The sequence below is a fragment of the Diadema antillarum genome, unplaced genomic scaffold (genome assembly GCF_040938485.1).
Source record: "Diadema antillarum isolate AM-2024a unplaced genomic scaffold, OU_Dant_1.0 seq00000368_RagTag, whole genome shotgun sequence".
Classification (NCBI taxonomy): domain Eukaryota; kingdom Metazoa; phylum Echinodermata; class Echinoidea; order Diadematoida; family Diadematidae; genus Diadema; species Diadema antillarum.
Genome location: NW_027271369.1, coordinates 746,721 through 766,604, shown reverse-complemented (window position 1 = coordinate 766,604; position 19,884 = coordinate 746,721). Strand labels below are relative to the sequence as shown.

Sequence of the window (19,884 nt, the reverse complement as noted above, 5' to 3'; positions counted from 1 at the left end):
GGCTGCGATAGATCAGGGTGCAAATGACCTTTTCACATTGACAAGATCGCACCATTTTATGGATGGCCTCAGATCGGAATCCGTGTAGTGTCCTTCAAATGTAGGATGTGTAAAACATCGTCACAGATTAAGATGCATAGGGTCTGTCTCAGTGCCTGTACATGGCAATATCTTCTATCACGATATCACGGACTAGGAAACAAGAAAAAGGGCTGCTGCATGTGATACTGTATGTAACGCAACATTATACTGCATGTCTGTATTTATATCACTGCATGTTTAATGTACTCTTACCATGTATGCGGCTGTGTGTTGTTATGGCTTGTTGATATTTGGGCTGACTTATAATTATGAATTGTGTACCACTCTTAATGCTGTAAATGCATGGCACCATTGAACAGGGTGATTTGGTGAATTCAGAAAAGCTGACATGTTCTTTAAGTGACAGAAAAGGTCCGATTGAGGTCTTTCTTCTCTCACTGTAACATCATTCCTTCAAATACCAAGAAATCATTGAGAAATGTCATTATGTCTAAAACTGCATACATATCATTATTACTCATGAATAGACAAATCACAATTCGAGTTACGAAAAGCAAGGTTTTCATATAGACTGGTGATTATATCTTTTCAGAAAAAGCAGGTATCAGCCATTGGTAACATTACAGCTATTTACATACATACATGTTCATTTCATTCTGAAGGAATTGTCACTCAATTTCAGAAAAGGTCTGATTCTGTGCATTGCAAACTCGCTATACAGTAACAGGAGTACAGTGTAAACAGTTCATGACACGTCCAAGAAAGTGAAAAGAACCCAATGTGCATATGTGCACATTGTTGCAATCTGAAAAGGAGTGGAACAATTTACAGAGCTCCATTTTTTTCTTTTGTTATACATTTATTGTAGGTATGAAATCTTCCAAAAATGCCACACCCTATGAATGACAGCACAAATTTTGATTGTAATGGAGAGTGTACTCAGTAGACTTTATTCCAACTACAAACAATACACTGGTATTTCAAGCTGAATGTACAGTGTGTGTGACTACTTAGACGTGGATATTAACTTTTGACTCACAAATAATCATATGTCCAGAAATACTGGTTTGATTCTTTTAAAAGTAATAGAGATTATATGCTTGTGGAGTTTCCATGACAACACATTAACTACTTGAGTGTTTTGAATCCCTTGATTTGATTCCTCTTCGTGTAACCTGTCCCTCCCTTTTTCCCCATTTGAGAATTTCCAATATATGAAAGTGTACCTGCAGAGTTATTTGTTTATTCTTTGACCGACAACTTGTATTGGATTGCAGTCTTTGTTATAATTTATGTTTCAGTGAACTAACAATTATCAAGAAAGATTTTGATGATGTGTTCACACTAACAGTGTTTTAAAGAGCAATTATTCATGTTGTGCAGCTCACTCACTTTAAATATCATTCTTTTTCTTCACTCATCATATTTTTTGGCCAATCTCAATATTTTGGTAAACTGTTGTGAAGTATCAATTTGCTAATTGGAGAAATACAAGCTGTTCAAAGATTGAAAAAGAAGATGGCCAGGGCTGAATCTGTGCTAGATTCTTGTGTATTCAACTTGATCAGCACCACCAAGTGGATCCATGTGTTTTTATCTGTTTCATTATGTTTTTGTCTTTTGGAGTGAATGACTTGATCACTACCCTTCAAAGGTCATGTTTTTAAGAAAACATCCTTTCCTCAAAACTAAAGCTGAAGAAAATCCTTAACCACTTTTACTATAGTCTCAATAAGTTTGATATTATGTAGAACTACAAATTTACATTCATTTAAATCAAGTGTAATCTTTTTTTGTTCTCCAGAAATACAACAAAAAGGACCTAGATGATGTGCAGATCATCATGGACTCCAACCCCGACCCTCATCCCCGCCACCTGATGGCGCTCTCCGCCCATAACACGCCGACCCACACCATGAGCAGTGGGGACCGGAGCTCGATGCACAGCAGTATGAGTAGCAGCTTCTCTGACCTGTACTCGGCCACGGAGGGTCAGGACTTGGACCTTAGTGGGCTGGTGGAGAGTACTGTGGACTCAGATGAGGAGGAGTCCAGCGAGTCAGGGGTGAGCTTGGGATCTTGAGATGGAGCCCCAAATGATGATTAGGTCCTCCAAACAAGTCTGCATTTCTGTCGAAAAAGAACATTGTCAGTCAGAATTGGTCAATAATGTAGCGTGTTTCTTTACAAGTTTGGCAGTTCGCAAGCACAGAAAACCAATGGTAATGATAGTTATGAAATGAGAATGAATAAATAAGTGTATCAGTGATGTCCCACTCCTGGTGGTAAATTTCTTCTCATCAAATTAAATATACAAGTACCCAAGGATAAATAAGTAAAAGCTTACTCTGTTTGAACGATTAACGTCACATTTTAGTCATGTTTCAGGGCGTAGTAGAAGGTAATGATATTTGCTTTACAGTGATTGTGTTCCCTGGGTAGCAGTTTTGTTAAAGTAAGTCAGCATTGAGCATTAAGATGTTAGCCCGGTAACCACTTGTATTTTGCATTGCGTTATGTCATAACTATAATGCTTGCCAATCAGCTTGAAGAATATACCTTAATAGATTTGAGACTCATAACCACACATTGTTAACACTTCACATCCAATCTTGCCTTATACAGTCTATTTTGGTACGAGATCTGGTCAGAGACTGCTTGGAGAAGGACCCAATGCACCGAACAGAAGATGAAATCGGTAAGTTTCTCTTGGGTAGATGGCACTTTCGTGTCATACTTCATTACCAGTAGCAATCTCAAGGATCTTGTGAAGAACTGACCCAGCAAGATACTGTATGCAATCTGTCATATCCTGATAACAAGAACAACTGTATTTGGTTGATTTCATAATTATTTGTGACACAACTCCTTATTGTCATTATGTGAAAGAGCCAAACTTTTCTGGAAGGACTGTGACTCTGTTGGCTATAAACCACAGAGTATCCTGAAAAGAGGAAATGATGTTACCCAGCCATGGAGTGTTTGCAAGACAGAACACCTGGTGTCATTGATTTCAATGAGACATGGAGTTAGCTGCCAACTTGCTGTGTTTCCCGTCTCCAGACTCCGTTGATTCATACCAATGAGAGAGAACCTTTACCTGTTTAACATATCATGGTTAAAGAAAATGATGGTTAAAGAAGGTTTAACATATCATGGTTAAAGAAAATGATGGTTAAAGAAGGTTTAACATATCATGGTTAAAGAAAATGATGGTTAAAGAAGGTTTAACATATCATGGTTAAAGAAAATGATATCATGGTGAAAGAAAAAACATGATTTTTTTTTGTCTTCATTGTATGAATTAAAACAGACCTCTTCCTGTTCCAAGACCAGTCTCAAACCCCATGGCATGTAAAGTAAAAAGGATTTATGTGTACAAGGTGGATGCATGTCTTCCTTCAAGGCCTGTCTACAAAAGCAATTTGTCCAATATCTTATGCCAAAATATTCACATTGTTGCTTGGGTGACAAGACCTCATATCTACAAAATGTCAAATGTTCAGGAGAGCAAAAAAAAAAAAAAGCACTATATCATATGGGACAGCCTTTCCTTTGACATACCTTGGTAGCTTCATTTTTTGGGTAAGACAGCTAGGATTTGGACAGGACATCACTTAACTGATTATCTGACCATTAATCCAAAAACTCGTTTTCACCAAGATTTGAGACACAAGGACTTGTCACCCCAGCGACGATATGCAAATTTTCTACTGTAATACACAAAGCATTCGTTTATTTAATTACATATTCCAAACCCGCACTATTAACAGAAATCATGAGAGATAGTGTGACATTCTGGCGTTCATTCTCCATCTGTCCCAGAACTGCTGCTGGACTTCATGCGACACCTGCCGGCCTTTGCCAACGTGACGATGTCTGTGAGGAGGGCGCTGTGTTCTGTCATGGTCTTTGCTGTAGTGGGCAAGGCAGGGACAGTGGTCATGAAGGATGGTGAAGAGGTAATGGAATCCTTTATGGACTCCTTCAGGAAACTAGGATTATATTAAGGGAGAGTTCCAGATGATTTTCAGACTTTTGCATCTGAACATCTATAAATTGGTTATGCTGGGTACAGAGTTTCAGAATTTATAAAGATTGGGATGAAGAATAAGAACATATTCAAAATTCACAACAGTGAACATGAATGATGACATGTCAGGCAATATGCATGATTCAGTGCTCAAAGAAGCAGCAGAAAGGGAGAAAGCATACATAATTCTACAAAGGTAAGCTCAAAGCAAGTGGCATTATAATCAAATGACATTGCTTCATTACTGGAATATATGAACCTCTTACTTTATCATCCTTTTTTCAGTGTATTATGTTTTGGGGCTTTCAGAGTGTTGGTTTATCTGTTCAAGGACCACAGTAAACTCCACATATCTATACATGGCACTATTAATTTATGTAGTACATGATGTGAAATTATATAAATTGCCTGGAATGCCCTTTGAGAGGTTTTAGAGGGAAATATTTTTGTTTATGTCTATCACAGTTTGTGCCAAGATCAATCTTAATTGCAGAGTTATCGTGGTGATTTAATCAGATCTTGAGGTCAGTTGTGGCAATCGCATTTTAAGCTGTCCAGACATTTTCCATGTTATCAATGCGATAATCAGGACTAACCTCAAGATCTGATAAAATCACCACGATTATTCCACATTTAGGACCATGATTTCAATCCAATGATAGACCTATACAAAATTCCACAATCTATGCCTTTTGCGAGGTGCTTGGCAGATCGGACGACAGCGGTAACCCAGCATTACAGGTTATTAGCTCCTAAACCCCACCCCCATCAGTATGATTTCACTAACAGTTCAGAAAGACCAAGCTTATGTATTTGCAACAATTGGTCCCTCTCTTGTTCTACCCGGAGACTTCATTTTTGCCAGGCAACTGAAGTAATTTGTTACATGTTGGCATAATCAATGAGTGAACTAGATGCTATCAGGTTTTGATAATGATTAAAAGACTGGTGTTCTCCGCCTACTTGTTTTTTCCTGTCTGGAACAGCTCGATTCGTGGTCAGTCATCTTGAATGGTCATGTGGAGGTGACCAAACCAGGAGGGGAGGTGGAGGAGCTACATCTTGGGGACAGGTAAGATGAAGAATGATATCTGGAGAACCATTGATCAGGCGAGCATAGTGACATGACGTCATGTGACATTTTAAAATGAATGAATAAAATTAGTGATTCATTCATTCGGCAAGACAATGACCTCTGTGTGACACCTTATCATGAGATCTATGACATTCTGTCACTGTTTTCAAATCAGTTCAACCAACAGTTCTCCATGTATGTATTTCAGTATAATCAATTTAAATGCTAGAGGTGTACAATAATATTAAAGTGCAAATTAGTCTAGGCAAAACTGTCATGAAATTTGTACTCTAATATGAGGGCATTCGTTTTGGCTGTCGTTAAAATTATGTCATTTGGGTTTAGCCCCCTTCCTGCCTTCAATAGGTTTGCTGGTTCAGTGTTACAGTTTTTTGTACGATATATCACTCTTGTTAGTCTGTCTAATGTGTCACATATTGATATATTAATGTATTTTAGGTTGATACAAGGACAGCATGAGTCTTTACAGACAGATGATGTTGATGACATCGTGTTTGTTACTATCGTTTGTTTGCTTTGATGTGAAGACCGATCCTTTATCCCACTTCCTTGTAGTTTTGGTGTCCGTCCGACGATGGATAAACAGACACACTCCGGCACCATGAGAACCACAGTGGATGATTGTCAATTTGTCTGCATAGCTCAGGAGCACTACTACAGAATATTAACACAGGGTTAGTCAAACTTGTATAGTTTCATTGTGATACCCTCTACTTCACACTTTGTTGAACATTGAGCTGAAATCTGTCTGGCATTTGGGATGCTTGGCGGATCAATCTTCATATATGGCGAAAATTGGACGATATCCAATATATTCAAAAGAAAAAAATGTTTATTTATTCAAATGTGCTTTCATATATGAGAACAATAAATTGAGATATATGTTTTCAAAAAGATATCATGTGCATATATTCAGGTAATAAGAAAGCAGACTCCTACATTTTTGTGTATAAAAGCCAGTGTTACAGATCACCCTTTTCTCCTAGATATATGTTAATTTTGTCTTCAAAGGTTTTTATAGTTACTTGCATGGAGCATTACATTTCGCTGTGATCAATTCCACTTTCCGAAGTGAAAAATGTGAATGCTATGACATTTTTGTCATACATGTACAAAGACATGATACAACACATGTCTACTTATTTCTATCGAATAAGGACACACCCAACGGAAGTTGATGCAGTCGCCATGACAGCATATCCTGGATATCAATAGATGTAAGGCTGTTAGTGATATGAGGCTTTGTAAAAATAGATGTGTGAGATCGACACACCTCATTTCATACTTTCATTTTCAGTTTTGGGCAATGAATGGATTTGGCCTCCATTGTTCTTCTTCACTTCAGTACTACCTGTCTGAAGTTGAAGGACAGAGGGTTTGTCTTTTTTGTCTCTTACTTAGCATTTTGAGATGAGACTAATTGGTGGAAATGTGGCTTTATTTATTTCCAGGTGAAGAAAATATACGGCGAATCACTGAAGACGGCCAGCTAGTGATGGTGACGGAACACAGAGTTCTCGATGAGAGGCGCCTGGGTCATGTAGTAATAAAGGTGAGATGGGATAGCACACCAGTCTTCTTGGCTTACGTGACAAGTGCATTCTTTCTATTCCTTTCTACATGAAAATGAAAGACACTTGTTCAAAGAAAGGTCAAAGTTCACTTCGTATACCATCAAAAAGATCAGAAGTATGTGTCAAATCTATTTGCAGCATCAAATGAATGAATATACACCTGTAGTAGTGAAGATTTGAGAATTTTGGTATGATTCATGAGGTTAGTGTACAGTGTATGTTGTTACCGTTTAGTCTATACCAATACTTATTAATCTTGCACTTGCAAGTCAAAGATACACTGAAAGTTAGTAGAGTGAGTTAGTAGAGCAAGTAACCTTCGAGGTCGCTCTCAAGATGCTTACTGTTTTTCTCTCTGTTTGTTTGTCTCCCTCTACAGGCGACTGCTGAAAGACTAGTTTCCCATCTGATTGCCAATCATTCTCCAGTGGATCCTACCTATGTGGAGGACTTTCTCATGACATATCGTACCTACATGGACAGCCCTCATAATATCTGTAGCTGTCTGCTTCACTGGTTCCATGATGTTGACATGAGGGACAAGGTAGATGACTCAAATATTGCACTCTAAAGCAGAAATGGAGGAGATATCAGACAGTTTTCTCTGAAGTAATTGTAGATATCCACGTTGCTCATCGTACTTGAATAGTTTGGAACTATTTTGATATCCTAAGATCATCATATGATGGAGGATGTTATAAAAACATGTAATATTAGGAATACCAGTGTAGATTTCAGAAGTACTTCTCCTCTATAACATGATGCACTTGCAGTATGTGGCAATAGATTTCCAGTTTTACAGTATACCATATTCATAGCGGTGATAATACAAGATGCACAGTTGTAAAACTAAGATTTGAAGCTGTAGCTTACCTCATGCTGATCATAATTCATGAGATGTCTTATGTAGGAAATTGTAGTTATGTATAAATATTGACACAGAAATTACTTGGTTCCCATTCTTCACTGTCCTTGAGGCATTGTATCCATTTCCACCTTCACATGACTGGTTACATTAGGAGTGAATGTCTGAATCATATACCAACCTGCCGTGCCATTGCCTACCCAATGAAACTCTCCCCTTTTATGTAATCTACTCCCTGTGCATTTAACTTTCCAGGTTACCAGGGTGGTGTTGCTGTGGGTCAATAACTACTACAACGACTTTGAGAGCAATCCAGACATGATTGAGTTCCTGGAAGATTTTGAGGACAACCTGGAGAAAGGGGTATGTTACCTTCTGTTAGAGTCAACGTTTTCAGAGAGTATCCTAAATAGTAAAAGGGGATGTGACAGGGTATTATTGTGTACATTGGTATTAGTCAGAGAAAAAGGAGTTATTTGATGAAAGAACAACAAGCTTAATTTGTCCACACATGGTTGCATTACTCTAGTCCTCAAAATTTCACTTGATTCATGCACTTTATATATTGTTTACTTTAAAAAGTGTTGTAGAAGTTGCAAGTTGTAGATGTAAAGAATACCATGTGTTTGAGATGAATGGGGGCATGGGACTTTGACCTTATCCTGAATACTGAAGTTTTTAAATGTTCACTTTTATTCAATCATTTCTACCACCAAGTTAAGCATATATGAATGAGAGGTTTGATACAGTAGTAGAAGGCTTCACAGTGCACGACATATTCTTTCTTGGGCACATACATGGCCCTGAAAAGGGCCTGCCCACTCTTGATGTTTCCATAAGCGTGTTCTTACCATTTTCAAGAGAATGAGTATTTCATAGATAATCTGGTCTATTCAGCGATTGAGGTTTGTTATAATTTGTGACACCAGCTGAATTCCTACAAGCCTTGAATAGACATCGTAGGAGGAGTTCATTTTAGTACCTCCTGCTCCAGCAATTGAAATGATGAAATGATGGTCTGTTTGTCTTTTTTCCAGAACATGAGTGGTCAGCTGAGATTGCTTCATATAGCAGGGGCAGCCAAGGCCAAGCCTAGGACGGTCGTCTTAGTGAGTTGACCAGTGTCTTCTCTCCTCTCCAGTGCCAAGATTTCAGATATTCTGTTGACCGTTGATGAAATGGCATATGATAAAAGTCACCCTTATTTTACTATATGTACTTATACCTCACTATTTAAAAATAGGCTTATATGATGACATGCATCTGTTTGTAATTCTTTCTCTTTATACCACACAAACTTATATTGTTAGGTAATACGATTTATATTTTACATCATATTCTCTTTGATACAGATTCATAGCATGATATCATTTGTGTAAAAGTGAATGAAACCAAGAAAATGTGAAACAAAGATTCCAGATGTGTATGTTCATTGCTCTTAAATGATGTTAATTGGTTCCTTCCTGGTGTTGTCGTACAGGCGAGGTCTGACAGAGAATCATCATTAGGGTTCTGCATCGTAGGAGGCTGGGAAAAGAAGATGGGAATATTCATCTCCAAAGTAGACAAGGGATCCAAGGCTCAACAAGTTGGCTTAAGGAAAGGAGATCAGGTAAGCAACCATAGCATGAACGAATATTTACAGCTTTAATATTTGTCCAAACTATTGATCCTGTAGAATATATTTGGGTGTCGTTTATCATATTTTTGTTCTTTTTTTTTTCTCTCTAATGGTTATCATCTTTTGTCACCTCTGTCTGATGATGTGAAATTTCTGCATTTCCTCTCCAGATTTTGGAAGTGAATGGACACAACTTTGAGCATGTGACCAATGAGAAAGCAGAGAAGATCTTAAAGGGAACAACACATCTCAGTATCATTGTCAAATACAACACTCTAGGTAAGATTGTGTATTCGTATCAATGATTTTAGCGCATTTCAGAATATTAACTGCCGTAGATTGTGGAACACAAAATGTTTAGTAGTGCATGGCTATTTCAATAAGGAAAAGTTTTGTAGTAGAACATTTCTTGCTGACAAATAACATTTCTAGATGAGACTTTGATTTTGCCTTCTGGAATATATGGAGAATGACATTCAAAATATTAATTGATTTAAAAGTAGTGTACTATTATTCTGTGGCAAGATTATGTTTGTTTGGAATGTCATAAGTTTAAGTCCATAGACCTTCAATGATGTACTGCTTTCTTTCTTTGTTTTTTTATATATTTTTGTTTCAATCATGCCTCTCAAAGAACATTTACTTAACTTATCATATCAAAAGTTTCAATTTTTAGAACGATGTATTGGATTACCATGGAACATGGAGCTTACAGTCACCGTATTTCTCCCTCACTGATATCTTCCCTGTAGCATTCCGTGACCTCTTGGCTTCCCAGGACAGTCGCCCTGGCGCCGGGGGCCGTCGCACTAGCCAGGAGATTGCTATTCTTCAGTCTGACCCCCGGGCCAGGCTGACCGTCCCGGACGTGATGAACATGGCGGGCGGCTCGCCAGAGATCAAGGACAAGTCCAAGCTGGACAACAAGAAGAGCATGTTGGGAAAGAACAAGAACAAACTGATGCGCAACCTGGCCAAGCTTAGCATATTGCCCAACAAGCCTAATGCTAAGTATGTACTTTAGTGATACCTGTAAAATCTATGAGTTAGACTGAATAAAACCTTTCTTTATTTCCCATGTGTGTTTGTGTGTCCACAACAAAATCAACTTTGTCGAGATATTTTGATTCATTCATCTTAAACAGGAAACAAATCAAAATTTTCAAGGCTACATTCTTAATGTATTTCAGCAACATACTGTCTTCCTAACTGACAGACAGTCACAGGCTTCCAATTTATGGATTATGATTTTGTTGGACGATAATGTAGACTGCACTAAACATTACATGAAGTTAGATGGTTAGTTTGTGTTTTATATTCCTATCCATTTTAATGCAAAGAAAAGGTGTGGTCTTGTGTAGTTTATTATGTATTTGTGTGTGAAGTGCTTCCCTTGTGCCATAATTTGTGCAATCTTCAAATCCTTCTCTCATGACTTGATGTTTCAGGGATGACACGACAGGTATGATACGTCCCGGCAGAGCCAACAGTCTGGCGAGCAGCAATCCGTATCTTAGCAACAGCAACCCTGACCTGTCTACTCCATCACTCTTGATGTACGACACTCCAGGAGGCTTTGGCTACAATGACTTCCCTGAACATGTCCTGAAGATTTACAAGGCAGACCAGTCTTGCAAATACTTCCTAGTTCACAAGGTAAGTTGGAAGGGAATTAGCCTGGGGAAGGAATGTTATGACTATGTGGCAACTTGGTGTGGATACTTGATATGGATACTTAGTATGGATACTTGGTATGGATACCGTAAAACACAATATTTTCGTGACATCAAATTTTTGCGACTTGGAGCCAATTACCATTTTTGTGGCATGAAATTTATTAATATATTAAATACATATTGTGTAGACAAGAACTTTCGTGTGCATTTTAATTTCGCGAATCTTGGCTCTGGCGAAATTAAAATGCACGTGAACATTCCTCGTTTTACAGTACTTGTTTGTTGGTATGGATACTTATTGTGGATACTTGGTATGGATACTAAGCATATATACTTGATACAAATGTATGGATTCTTGGTATGGATACTTTGTGTGGATACTTGGTATGGATACCTACTAGGGATCGACTGAAGAGAAGATGTTTGTGAAATGGGTTGATTGTTGCATGTATGCTGACAAATTTTGTGTATTCTAGGAGCTCTGATGATTTATTTCAATATCAAAGACTAGCTGAATTGACATTATTTTGACTTTTGCTCTTTGCTTCCACCACGCTACAGGAAACCACAGCCAATGAGGTAGTCATGCTGGCCATGCGAGAATTCAACGTATCGGAGCCAGCATGCACGGGGAAGTTCTCACTCTGTGAGGTGACCGTCGGCCAAGGGGGACTGGTCAAGCACAAACGCCTTCCAGACCACCAGTCCAACATCGCCCTCAAACTCAGCCTGAATGGAAGACTGTTTCTCAAAAACAACATGGCCTCGGAGACCTTGATGCCTGATGAAGTAGCAGTGGTAAGGACAGGAAAAAAGAACTACCTACTTATTGATTGTTGACTTAATGTCTGTTGGGGTATTTTTTGTTATATGTGTTTTCAGATTCTTAATTAGATTTTGTGTGGTAAGAAGCAAACAAGGCATCACTTGTAATATAGGTTGCAAGCTCAAGGTAGATACTGGAGATGAACCATGTTTCTTAGAACATGCGGTGTAAGCACAGATTTTGAAGCTCTAGATGACATGGGAAGGGAATGTTGGATACAGATTGAAGTGGTAAAGATCCAACCTATGCTCCCTCCACCTACCTTCTGTCAGCATCTAATTCTGAAAGCAACAGAGCTTTTGTTAGGTAGAAGTCATTGTAGTGCATGTAGTGTAGTGTGATTATTGCAAGCTCAAGGAGGAGATTGTGGTGATCAACAGCACACGTGTCATATCTGTGACACTGAACAATAATCAATCTACTTCACCTCAAAATGATTGGAGGGAATCACCGAGATCTGACTTTCTTCCTTGAGTACCATGTCTGTGACCTCATTTCTCTACTCACATGGGTTCCTTGCAACCCAGTCATGATTTATGCATATTTGAGAATGATAAGGCCATTAAGGTGCCTCAAACACTATGACTTTAGTGGAAACTTAATGCCCTTATCATTCTCAACCGATGATAAATACATATTCATAACCTTGATGCTGACAATGTTCAATGTTGGACTCCATCCTAGGAACTATGGAAGGAGAGTCAAGTGAGTTTCCTTCAGCTGGACAGTGTAGAGGTAGCCATCCAGTTCTCTCTGAGGGACTATGCCATCTTTCAGGCCATTGAACCCACAGACTACATCGAAGACTTGTTCAACCTCAAGCCACAGGGCAAGAAGGAAGTGGATAGACTCAAGGCCTATGAGGAGGTAGCTAACCCTTCCAGCAGCTCTTGTTTCTCACCATACTACAAAGTTACTCATCTGATGTTTGCTAATATGTCACATAGCTGTCTAGGATGGGGAAAAGATGCAAAGTTTATATTAAGATCTGTTGTTGGAATGGTTTTCTGCTTTAATAGCTTTGGCATCCTATTTGCTGTGACATGAGACCTTTTCCAGAGTGATTTGTGACAAAAGCTTAAAGATGTTCATGTCCACTAGAGAAGGGGGTAGGGAAGGTAGCACTTGAAACTCAGCTTATGCCCTTATCTTAGTTTGACACTGTGCCAATAAGAGCTTTCCAACATATTCAGAACCATGTGACAGTTTTATATCCTGTACAGTTGAATGGCTGGACACACTTATGTTATCATATTGGAAAAAATTGTGTTGGTGTCAGATGAGTGCTTGTATTAGAATGTCCAAGGAAGAACTACTTGGTCAGAATGTTATGTTGGTGGTCATTTGTCTCTTTCAGCTGGTGAATCTGGAGATGTTCTGGGTGGTCAGTGAAGTGGTCAATGAGACCAGTATCATCAAGAGGGCCAAGATTCTCAAGCAGTTCATCAAGATTGCCAGTAAGTGGCTCGAGGGAGAAAGTCTCAGTGACCGTTGACATCTCATTTGATGTTCACTGCTATCATTAGCATTCTAAGCTATTCTTGATGAATTTTTTACATTAGTTACAAAAGTTTTGTACACATGGAAACATGTACATTGTAAGACTCAGTGGCCCGAATACTCAAAGGTGGAATAACTTTATTACACCGCTTATTCCGCCGATTTATTACGCCTCTTATGCAAATCAGGCCCTCGTGACGTAAAATGACGCGATTTATTCCCCGGAATCTATTCTCAAATGTGGAATAACTTATTCCCGGAATAACTATTCCGCGGAATAGTTATTCCAGCTTTGAGAATTCGGGCCAGTGAGTGTCTGTAATTTTGGTCTACATTTATGTAATGATGGTATTTTCTGTCTCTCAGGTGAAAAAAAACAAACAACAACCCTCCATTGGAGACTGGACATTTTTTGTAGAGCTTCATATAAAATCTTAATTTCTACTCACTGTGTGAATTGTGATCTTAAAGTGAAGCCTAAGTAGCACATTGAACTTGGTTCAGTTTTGATTACTAAAGAAGGCAGGTCATGTAGAATTTTCAAAGTATCATTCTAGAAGGAACTCCATACATATACATGAATGTAAGGATCTACTCATACTGAGTGACTAGCAGTCATTCCGAGACAGTCATTCTGAGATTAGTAGTCATTCTGATACTGTGAAACAAATTATTGCAATTTTTCAGAACACTTCAAGGACTGTCACAACTTCAACTCCCTGTTTGCGGTCATCAGCGGTCTCGGCCACGGCTCAGTGTCCCGATTACGTATGACATGGGACAAGGTGCCCAGCAAGTACATCAAGATGTTTGAAGACCTTCAGGCTCTCCTGGACCCCTCCAGGAACATGTCCAAGTACCGCAACCTCATCAATGCAGAGAATGTCCAACCCCCTCTGGTGAGTTATCTCCATCACAGCCTTGGATGGGTTAGACGTCATTATAATATGAAGGTTCATTCTTGGGGAGTTTCTAAGACAATTGGTATGAAGTGTGAGTGAGAGAGGTTAATGTATGTGGGCAGTTGACTGTGGAAACAGCATATATAAATACATTGATTTAGGATTTTTTTTTTTTAATTGTGGAAGAAACATAATCTCTTGTGGGTCCCATCAGGCTTCGACATCATCTTTGAAGAGTTCTTCATACCAGCCATTGTTGATATTTTGGTGAATGCACTTTAAAGCTAAAACCACAAAACAAAGTAGAACGTCACTGAAAAAGGCAAAGCCAAAGAAAACTGGCAAGTTTAGGAACTGCAGAAGGTAATTTTGTTTGTTTGTTTATTGTTACTTTCTGTACAGATGCCATTTTTCCCTATTGTGAAGAAAGACCTGACATTCATCCACCTTGGCAACGACTCGTACGTCGAGGGCCTTATCAACTTTGAGAAGCTGAGGATGATTGCGAGAGAAGTGCGCTACTTCAACAGCATGGGCAATGCACAATACGTAAGAAAAGAGATGGTGATGATCGTCCAGTGTAAGGAGATGCTGAAGAATGGGCTGACATGCGTTGCAATGATGAGATATCATTAAGGAATTAAATTAATGACAGATGAAATGTATCAGATGTTTTGAATTGCCTTTTTGTACCAGGAAGGGCAACATTGGGCTACATTCTGAGAAGATTAATCATTACAGTGTATAGTCACATTGTGACTCTACTTTAAATAATGTGGTGGAGAATGAGCAGGATAGGGCTGGAAGCTTTGAGCTCCCAAACGTAGAACAGTTAACAGACTGCCCATTCCCATACATATAGGTTGATATTAAGAGTTCCACAGCATAAATCATTCATTTGTTTAATCATTGCTACCAATACACACCTCAAAGTGTAAGGACACACCTGTTGATTAGCATGTACTGTTTTCATGGGTCTTTGAGACTTGTAGACTGGGTTGTTGATATCAGTACCTGTTTTGATGAATGTTAACCAAATCTTAGTCATCCCCTACTCCCCAATGTGAGTGTTTTCACCCCTGTATGTCTCCCTTGTGTGACGCAGGATCCCAAACATCTTCTGACACCAGTGCAGACACAGAGCTCCACCTATCCACTCAGCAACATCGTCTCAGGTACCGCCACGTTACCACGGAAACGGAACCAGAACCGACGTAACTCTGGCCTGCTGAACCCCAAGAAGATGTGGGAAGAGGTATGGTGGAGTTGATGTGACTTCCTTTTGCTCACTCCTTTACAGATTGCTTTGTTCTACATGAAATTTCTTTGATATGAGACCGATTCAGTGTTACAGATGTTGACTAACAGAAGATGTTGCACGCAATTGTAGTTCGGGTTTAGATAGATCCCGTCCTTGTGGAGACCGTGACATTCTGAAGAGTAGCAAGCCAGATGAATTACCTGAAATTTATGAAATCCTAATTTGAAGAGGTTTGCTCGCTAAATGATGGGGACGTGATACTTGGTATGCCATAGACTTTGTGAATTGGGACTTGTAAGGTAATTTTGTGAGTAGTTGAATTTGCAATTGAGAACAACATTGACAGATTAAGGAAGATGTTTTAATTACTCGCATTTTGTCAAGAGAAAATGAAAGATTTCTCACCTAGGCCATGATGTATACCACAATTGTGTTAATGGGATGCAGTATTTTTTGTAAGCTGTTCATTTCATGAATATTGAAAGATGCGCGACATACACAAATATTTATAAGTCTGTGAGATATACTGCATTTATAGTTTGGATTATTTTTAAATCCTATTCTGCTTGATCTTGATTTCAATGAAATGAGATAACAAATGATTTGCTACTGATATGCGGATGAGTGTTCTTGATTCATAATGTGGAAGATGGAAAGAAAATCATCTTACACTAAGCCATACCAGTAAACTAGAATGATATTCCACACAAATGCAGTATTTTATCTTGATCAGCAGATACACATGAAAGCAGACTGCCACACCCTGCTACAGAAATCAGTTGTACAGCATTTGTTTCAGCCGTGTTGCAAGATAATTGCAGAGAGTTTGAGCCTGTTGTAATCTTTATCATTGTTGACCTTCGACCTTCAACCTCTCTCCCAGGCTCAAATGACACGACGAGTGAAGCTCTACATGGCCAATCTGACTGTCATACAAGATGAAGACCAGCTGCGAGAGCTGTCTCTCAAGTGTGAGCCAATCGCAAGCGCAGGTAGGCCCTGTCTGTCCTCTGATTGGTCCACTGTCTCACAGACTTCTCTAACTTTGTCGTATCCACTGAAATTTTGCAATAGTGATTTTATTATGATGAAACTTTGATACTTAGCCGTACTGTCAAACTGTACAGTATGCATGACATGCATTTGAATTTCCTCATTTGTGTACCAAATATGAAAATGTACAGCTGATCAATATTTGTAGAAAGTATCACACACAAAAAAAATGATGCTGTTACATATTACTTAAGACTAGTTCTTGATTATTTGTACAATAACTCATTCATATGTTTGTAACAAAGTCGTTTTTATTCACCCGTTAAAATGTACTTGTATAATGTGCCTGTTGTCATGTTGAGAAGGAAGACTAAAGTGGTTCTGTTTTCAATGTATGTGGTATTGTCGCCATGACAACAGTGGGGTCATAGCCAAGTGTGATCTACTGTGTGTAGCATGACAAATTATAGCCCTCTTTGATTTATCAAATAATCGAAGAAGTATTATTCTGACATTTAACACATTAACTTCATTTACATACAAGCAACCTAATATTATCAAAGCATACAAGCAGTTGATCACATCACAAACTACTGATTTCATCTGTGAAATATTAATTTGAATTATTTCACTCCAAACAATTGCTGTCCTTCATGTGAAATAATGATTAACAATGTTCCTCCCATCATTTAATGTTGCCATTTCTCATAATGAAATGTCCGATGAGTGAATATTCCATGATTCCACAGAAGTTCTGGCCTTGATTCTATTCTCTCATGATTTTGATTCATTTGTGTAAATCGATCTTGCTAAATGTCCTGTAAAGTGTTTCAAGTTTGTCTTGAAGTTTGGGTTGATTTGATTTGATTTGATTTGCTGTGCTACCCTATCCTCTTATGTTGCCCAGACAGAGCCATTCTCTTGAAAATTTCTCCTTGTGTTGAACTTATTCTTTGCATGCTGAGTGAAGGTGCATTGTGGACGATCGTTTGCGCAAATCAATTCTCTATAAAAGGAAGAATTGGAAATGATGCATCATTTTCTTGTGTAATTGACATGTCTTGTGCTTCCTAGTATCACTTTCATTGCCATCATCCACGTAATTTGTGATTCCCTTTGCATGACATCTCTGCGGAAGAACAGCCTATTTCTTACCAAATACCTTCGACATGCCACAATCTTTCTTGCAAATACTTTGTCTCCAAATTCTAGTGCAGAGGTCATGCACATTTATAGTGCAGCTATCACTACACTGACTGTTTTGCGATAAAAAACAGCTGCCAGTGGTAAATGATGCAGATTCCAATAAAAGATTCATTTGCAATTCTAAAGTCCTTTATGAGCATAGTAAATATCCAAATCATTTTTGTCTTCATGTTTTGCCATCTTGCAGACTTTCATTTAAAGACTTTAAAAGTCATCCTGTCTTTTAGAGATTAGATGTTCTAGTAGCTAGGGTTCATACAGTGTAATTTCGAATATGTCCAAACATCTTGCCTTGTGCAGTTGCAATTATGCCTCACATGTGCTCGCAATTTGCGAAGCAGCCACTGACTAACTAAGCGCATATGAAATGCAGCTCGTATGCACCTATTGTTTCAGTTTCTCTACTTATGTGCCTTTTACCAGTGGTATTTGGTTGAAAGAATTGACCAGAGCAAAGAGGTGGAAATAATATCGGTAAAATTTGAAGAAATGCACAAATCAAATCAAATTCAACTCCAGATGCACCATAAGCAGTTTATTTCATTTATTCTACAGTGTTCCCTTTAAATTTATTTTGTCCTGTGTCCCTTTAAAAATGAGCCAACTAAGGTTGAATCCTGAGAGAATGACTGACGCCCAGACTCTCTTCCCCTCCTCTCACCTCCCACTACTCTTCTCTCAGGCGGTAGCGGAAATAGCGGGAGCTACTCCACCCTCCCGAGACGCAACCACCACAACTCCAACTCCAATGTGTCCCCAAACTCGCTGGACCCCAGTGACCCCTCCTCCTCCTCCTCCTCCTCCTCTCATGTACCCCAATCTCAGTCCTCCTCCTCCTCCTCCTCCTCTTCTCATCCCGGCCGCGCCCTTCACCCCTCCTCCCCTACACACTCAAAGATTGATCGTGAGGAGAGGCGTAGGCAGATAATCTATAAGGATGCGCCCAAGACCTCCTTTGGTTAGTATGCATGACTTCTTTTGATGTGTGACCACTGCAAAGTTGGGGGTAAAAAATTGAAAAATATGGGACACCCAAGTAATCCTCTTTCCCCCTTTCATACCAAAAACATAACATCTTTCAAGGGTCTGCCTTAGAGTCTGCTATCTCTAAAAGCTGAATATATTTCAATTGGAAAATTAGAGCACTCAGTGCAAAACAGTGAGTATTTAGGTCATTTACACACACACAAAAAAAGAATAAAATGCCAATAGTTTGTGTCTCATGCAATGAAAGGAGACCAAATTTTGAAGCTGCTTAACTAAAATCCAGCCGCACTGTGATGGGATAATGGTATTATGTCTTTTCAGGCTCATTGTCATGTGAACCTCATCTTGTGGTAATTTGCTGTCCAGATTGGACAAGGATTTCAATCAATTGAGACTAGATCAAAGTGTTAACTTCCTTTCAATCAATTGAGACTAGATCAAAGTGATAACTTCCTTACAAGATTTGGACACAATCTATGTGCCAATTTTCAGACAGTCGTGTGATAAAAAAAAAGATCAGGTTGAAAGGATATATTATGGACCATATACACTGGTGTAATCTTACGAGATGTTAATGACAAAATAATGAAAGTACTTATCAGAAATTTAATCAGCATTGACCATATCTTCTTCCTAATAACCTCTTTCTTGTAACAATTCACTATTCACTCTAGTCTTCCTGTAAACTAATGCCTCACTTCTGGACACTCAAAACTTCTTTTGGCGGTGGTTCATATTAAGATAAACCTGCGCAAGTTGAAATTAATATTCCTCCTTGTGTTAATTTCCTAAAGTGCTCGTAAACCCTGAGGTTCAGATGGCAATTGACCTAACTGAGATTCCAAATCAAATAATGCCCTGCATGATCTATTTTTATTTCTGTCCATACACCGGTATCATTCTTTGCAATCCATTATCTTTTTGTTTATGTTTGTTTGCCTTATTCATTTCGGTCAAATGTTAATGCATCTTTCAGTTTTGGCTGCAAAGTTTCATGAATGATCTATGATTTAGATTATGTTCACCTGCCTGATTTTAGATATATGTATGTATCATTTGCACTCTATCATTCAGTTTGTATTTATTCATTGTTCTTGTTTTTGTTTTTTTCGTGCACCGGAATATATGAATGAAGGTACAGCAAGCAAAACTTAAGGGTTTAATTTGGTTTATAATGCATAGGACCCCTAGACATGAAGTTTTGTTCTGTCCACAGTTGTACGCATTATAATTTTGCAGTATTGCCATGTGGGAAATGCTAATGGGATGTGTGAATGTGTGTGTTTGTAGATAGGGAAAGCT

General features: G+C 38.6%; 1 protein-coding gene across 1 annotated transcript in view; it reads left to right on the top strand.

Annotated features, from left to right (window-relative positions):
- The window catches only part of LOC139731320 (rap guanine nucleotide exchange factor 2-like), a 142,358-nt gene that overhangs the window by 105,513 nt on the left and 16,961 nt on the right, over window positions 1-19,884 (top strand). Inside the window, exons 7-27 of the mRNA XM_071642207.1 lie at window positions 1,847-2,107; window positions 2,668-2,740; window positions 3,868-4,004; window positions 5,062-5,147; window positions 5,727-5,845; window positions 6,623-6,723; window positions 7,125-7,289; window positions 7,866-7,973; window positions 8,648-8,719; window positions 9,091-9,222; window positions 9,402-9,510; window positions 9,984-10,242; window positions 10,680-10,887; window positions 11,469-11,705; window positions 12,418-12,600; window positions 13,091-13,190; window positions 13,921-14,132; window positions 14,538-14,684; window positions 15,241-15,390; window positions 16,280-16,388; window positions 18,278-18,553. Coding sequence (XP_071498308.1) covers window positions 1,847-2,107; window positions 2,668-2,740; window positions 3,868-4,004; window positions 5,062-5,147; window positions 5,727-5,845; window positions 6,623-6,723; window positions 7,125-7,289; window positions 7,866-7,973; window positions 8,648-8,719; window positions 9,091-9,222; window positions 9,402-9,510; window positions 9,984-10,242; window positions 10,680-10,887; window positions 11,469-11,705; window positions 12,418-12,600; window positions 13,091-13,190; window positions 13,921-14,132; window positions 14,538-14,684; window positions 15,241-15,390; window positions 16,280-16,388; window positions 18,278-18,553 — 3,244 coding nt within the window. The remainder of the gene's footprint in view (window positions 1-1,846; window positions 2,108-2,667; window positions 2,741-3,867; window positions 4,005-5,061; window positions 5,148-5,726; window positions 5,846-6,622; window positions 6,724-7,124; window positions 7,290-7,865; window positions 7,974-8,647; window positions 8,720-9,090; window positions 9,223-9,401; window positions 9,511-9,983; window positions 10,243-10,679; window positions 10,888-11,468; window positions 11,706-12,417; window positions 12,601-13,090; window positions 13,191-13,920; window positions 14,133-14,537; window positions 14,685-15,240; window positions 15,391-16,279; window positions 16,389-18,277; window positions 18,554-19,884) is intronic.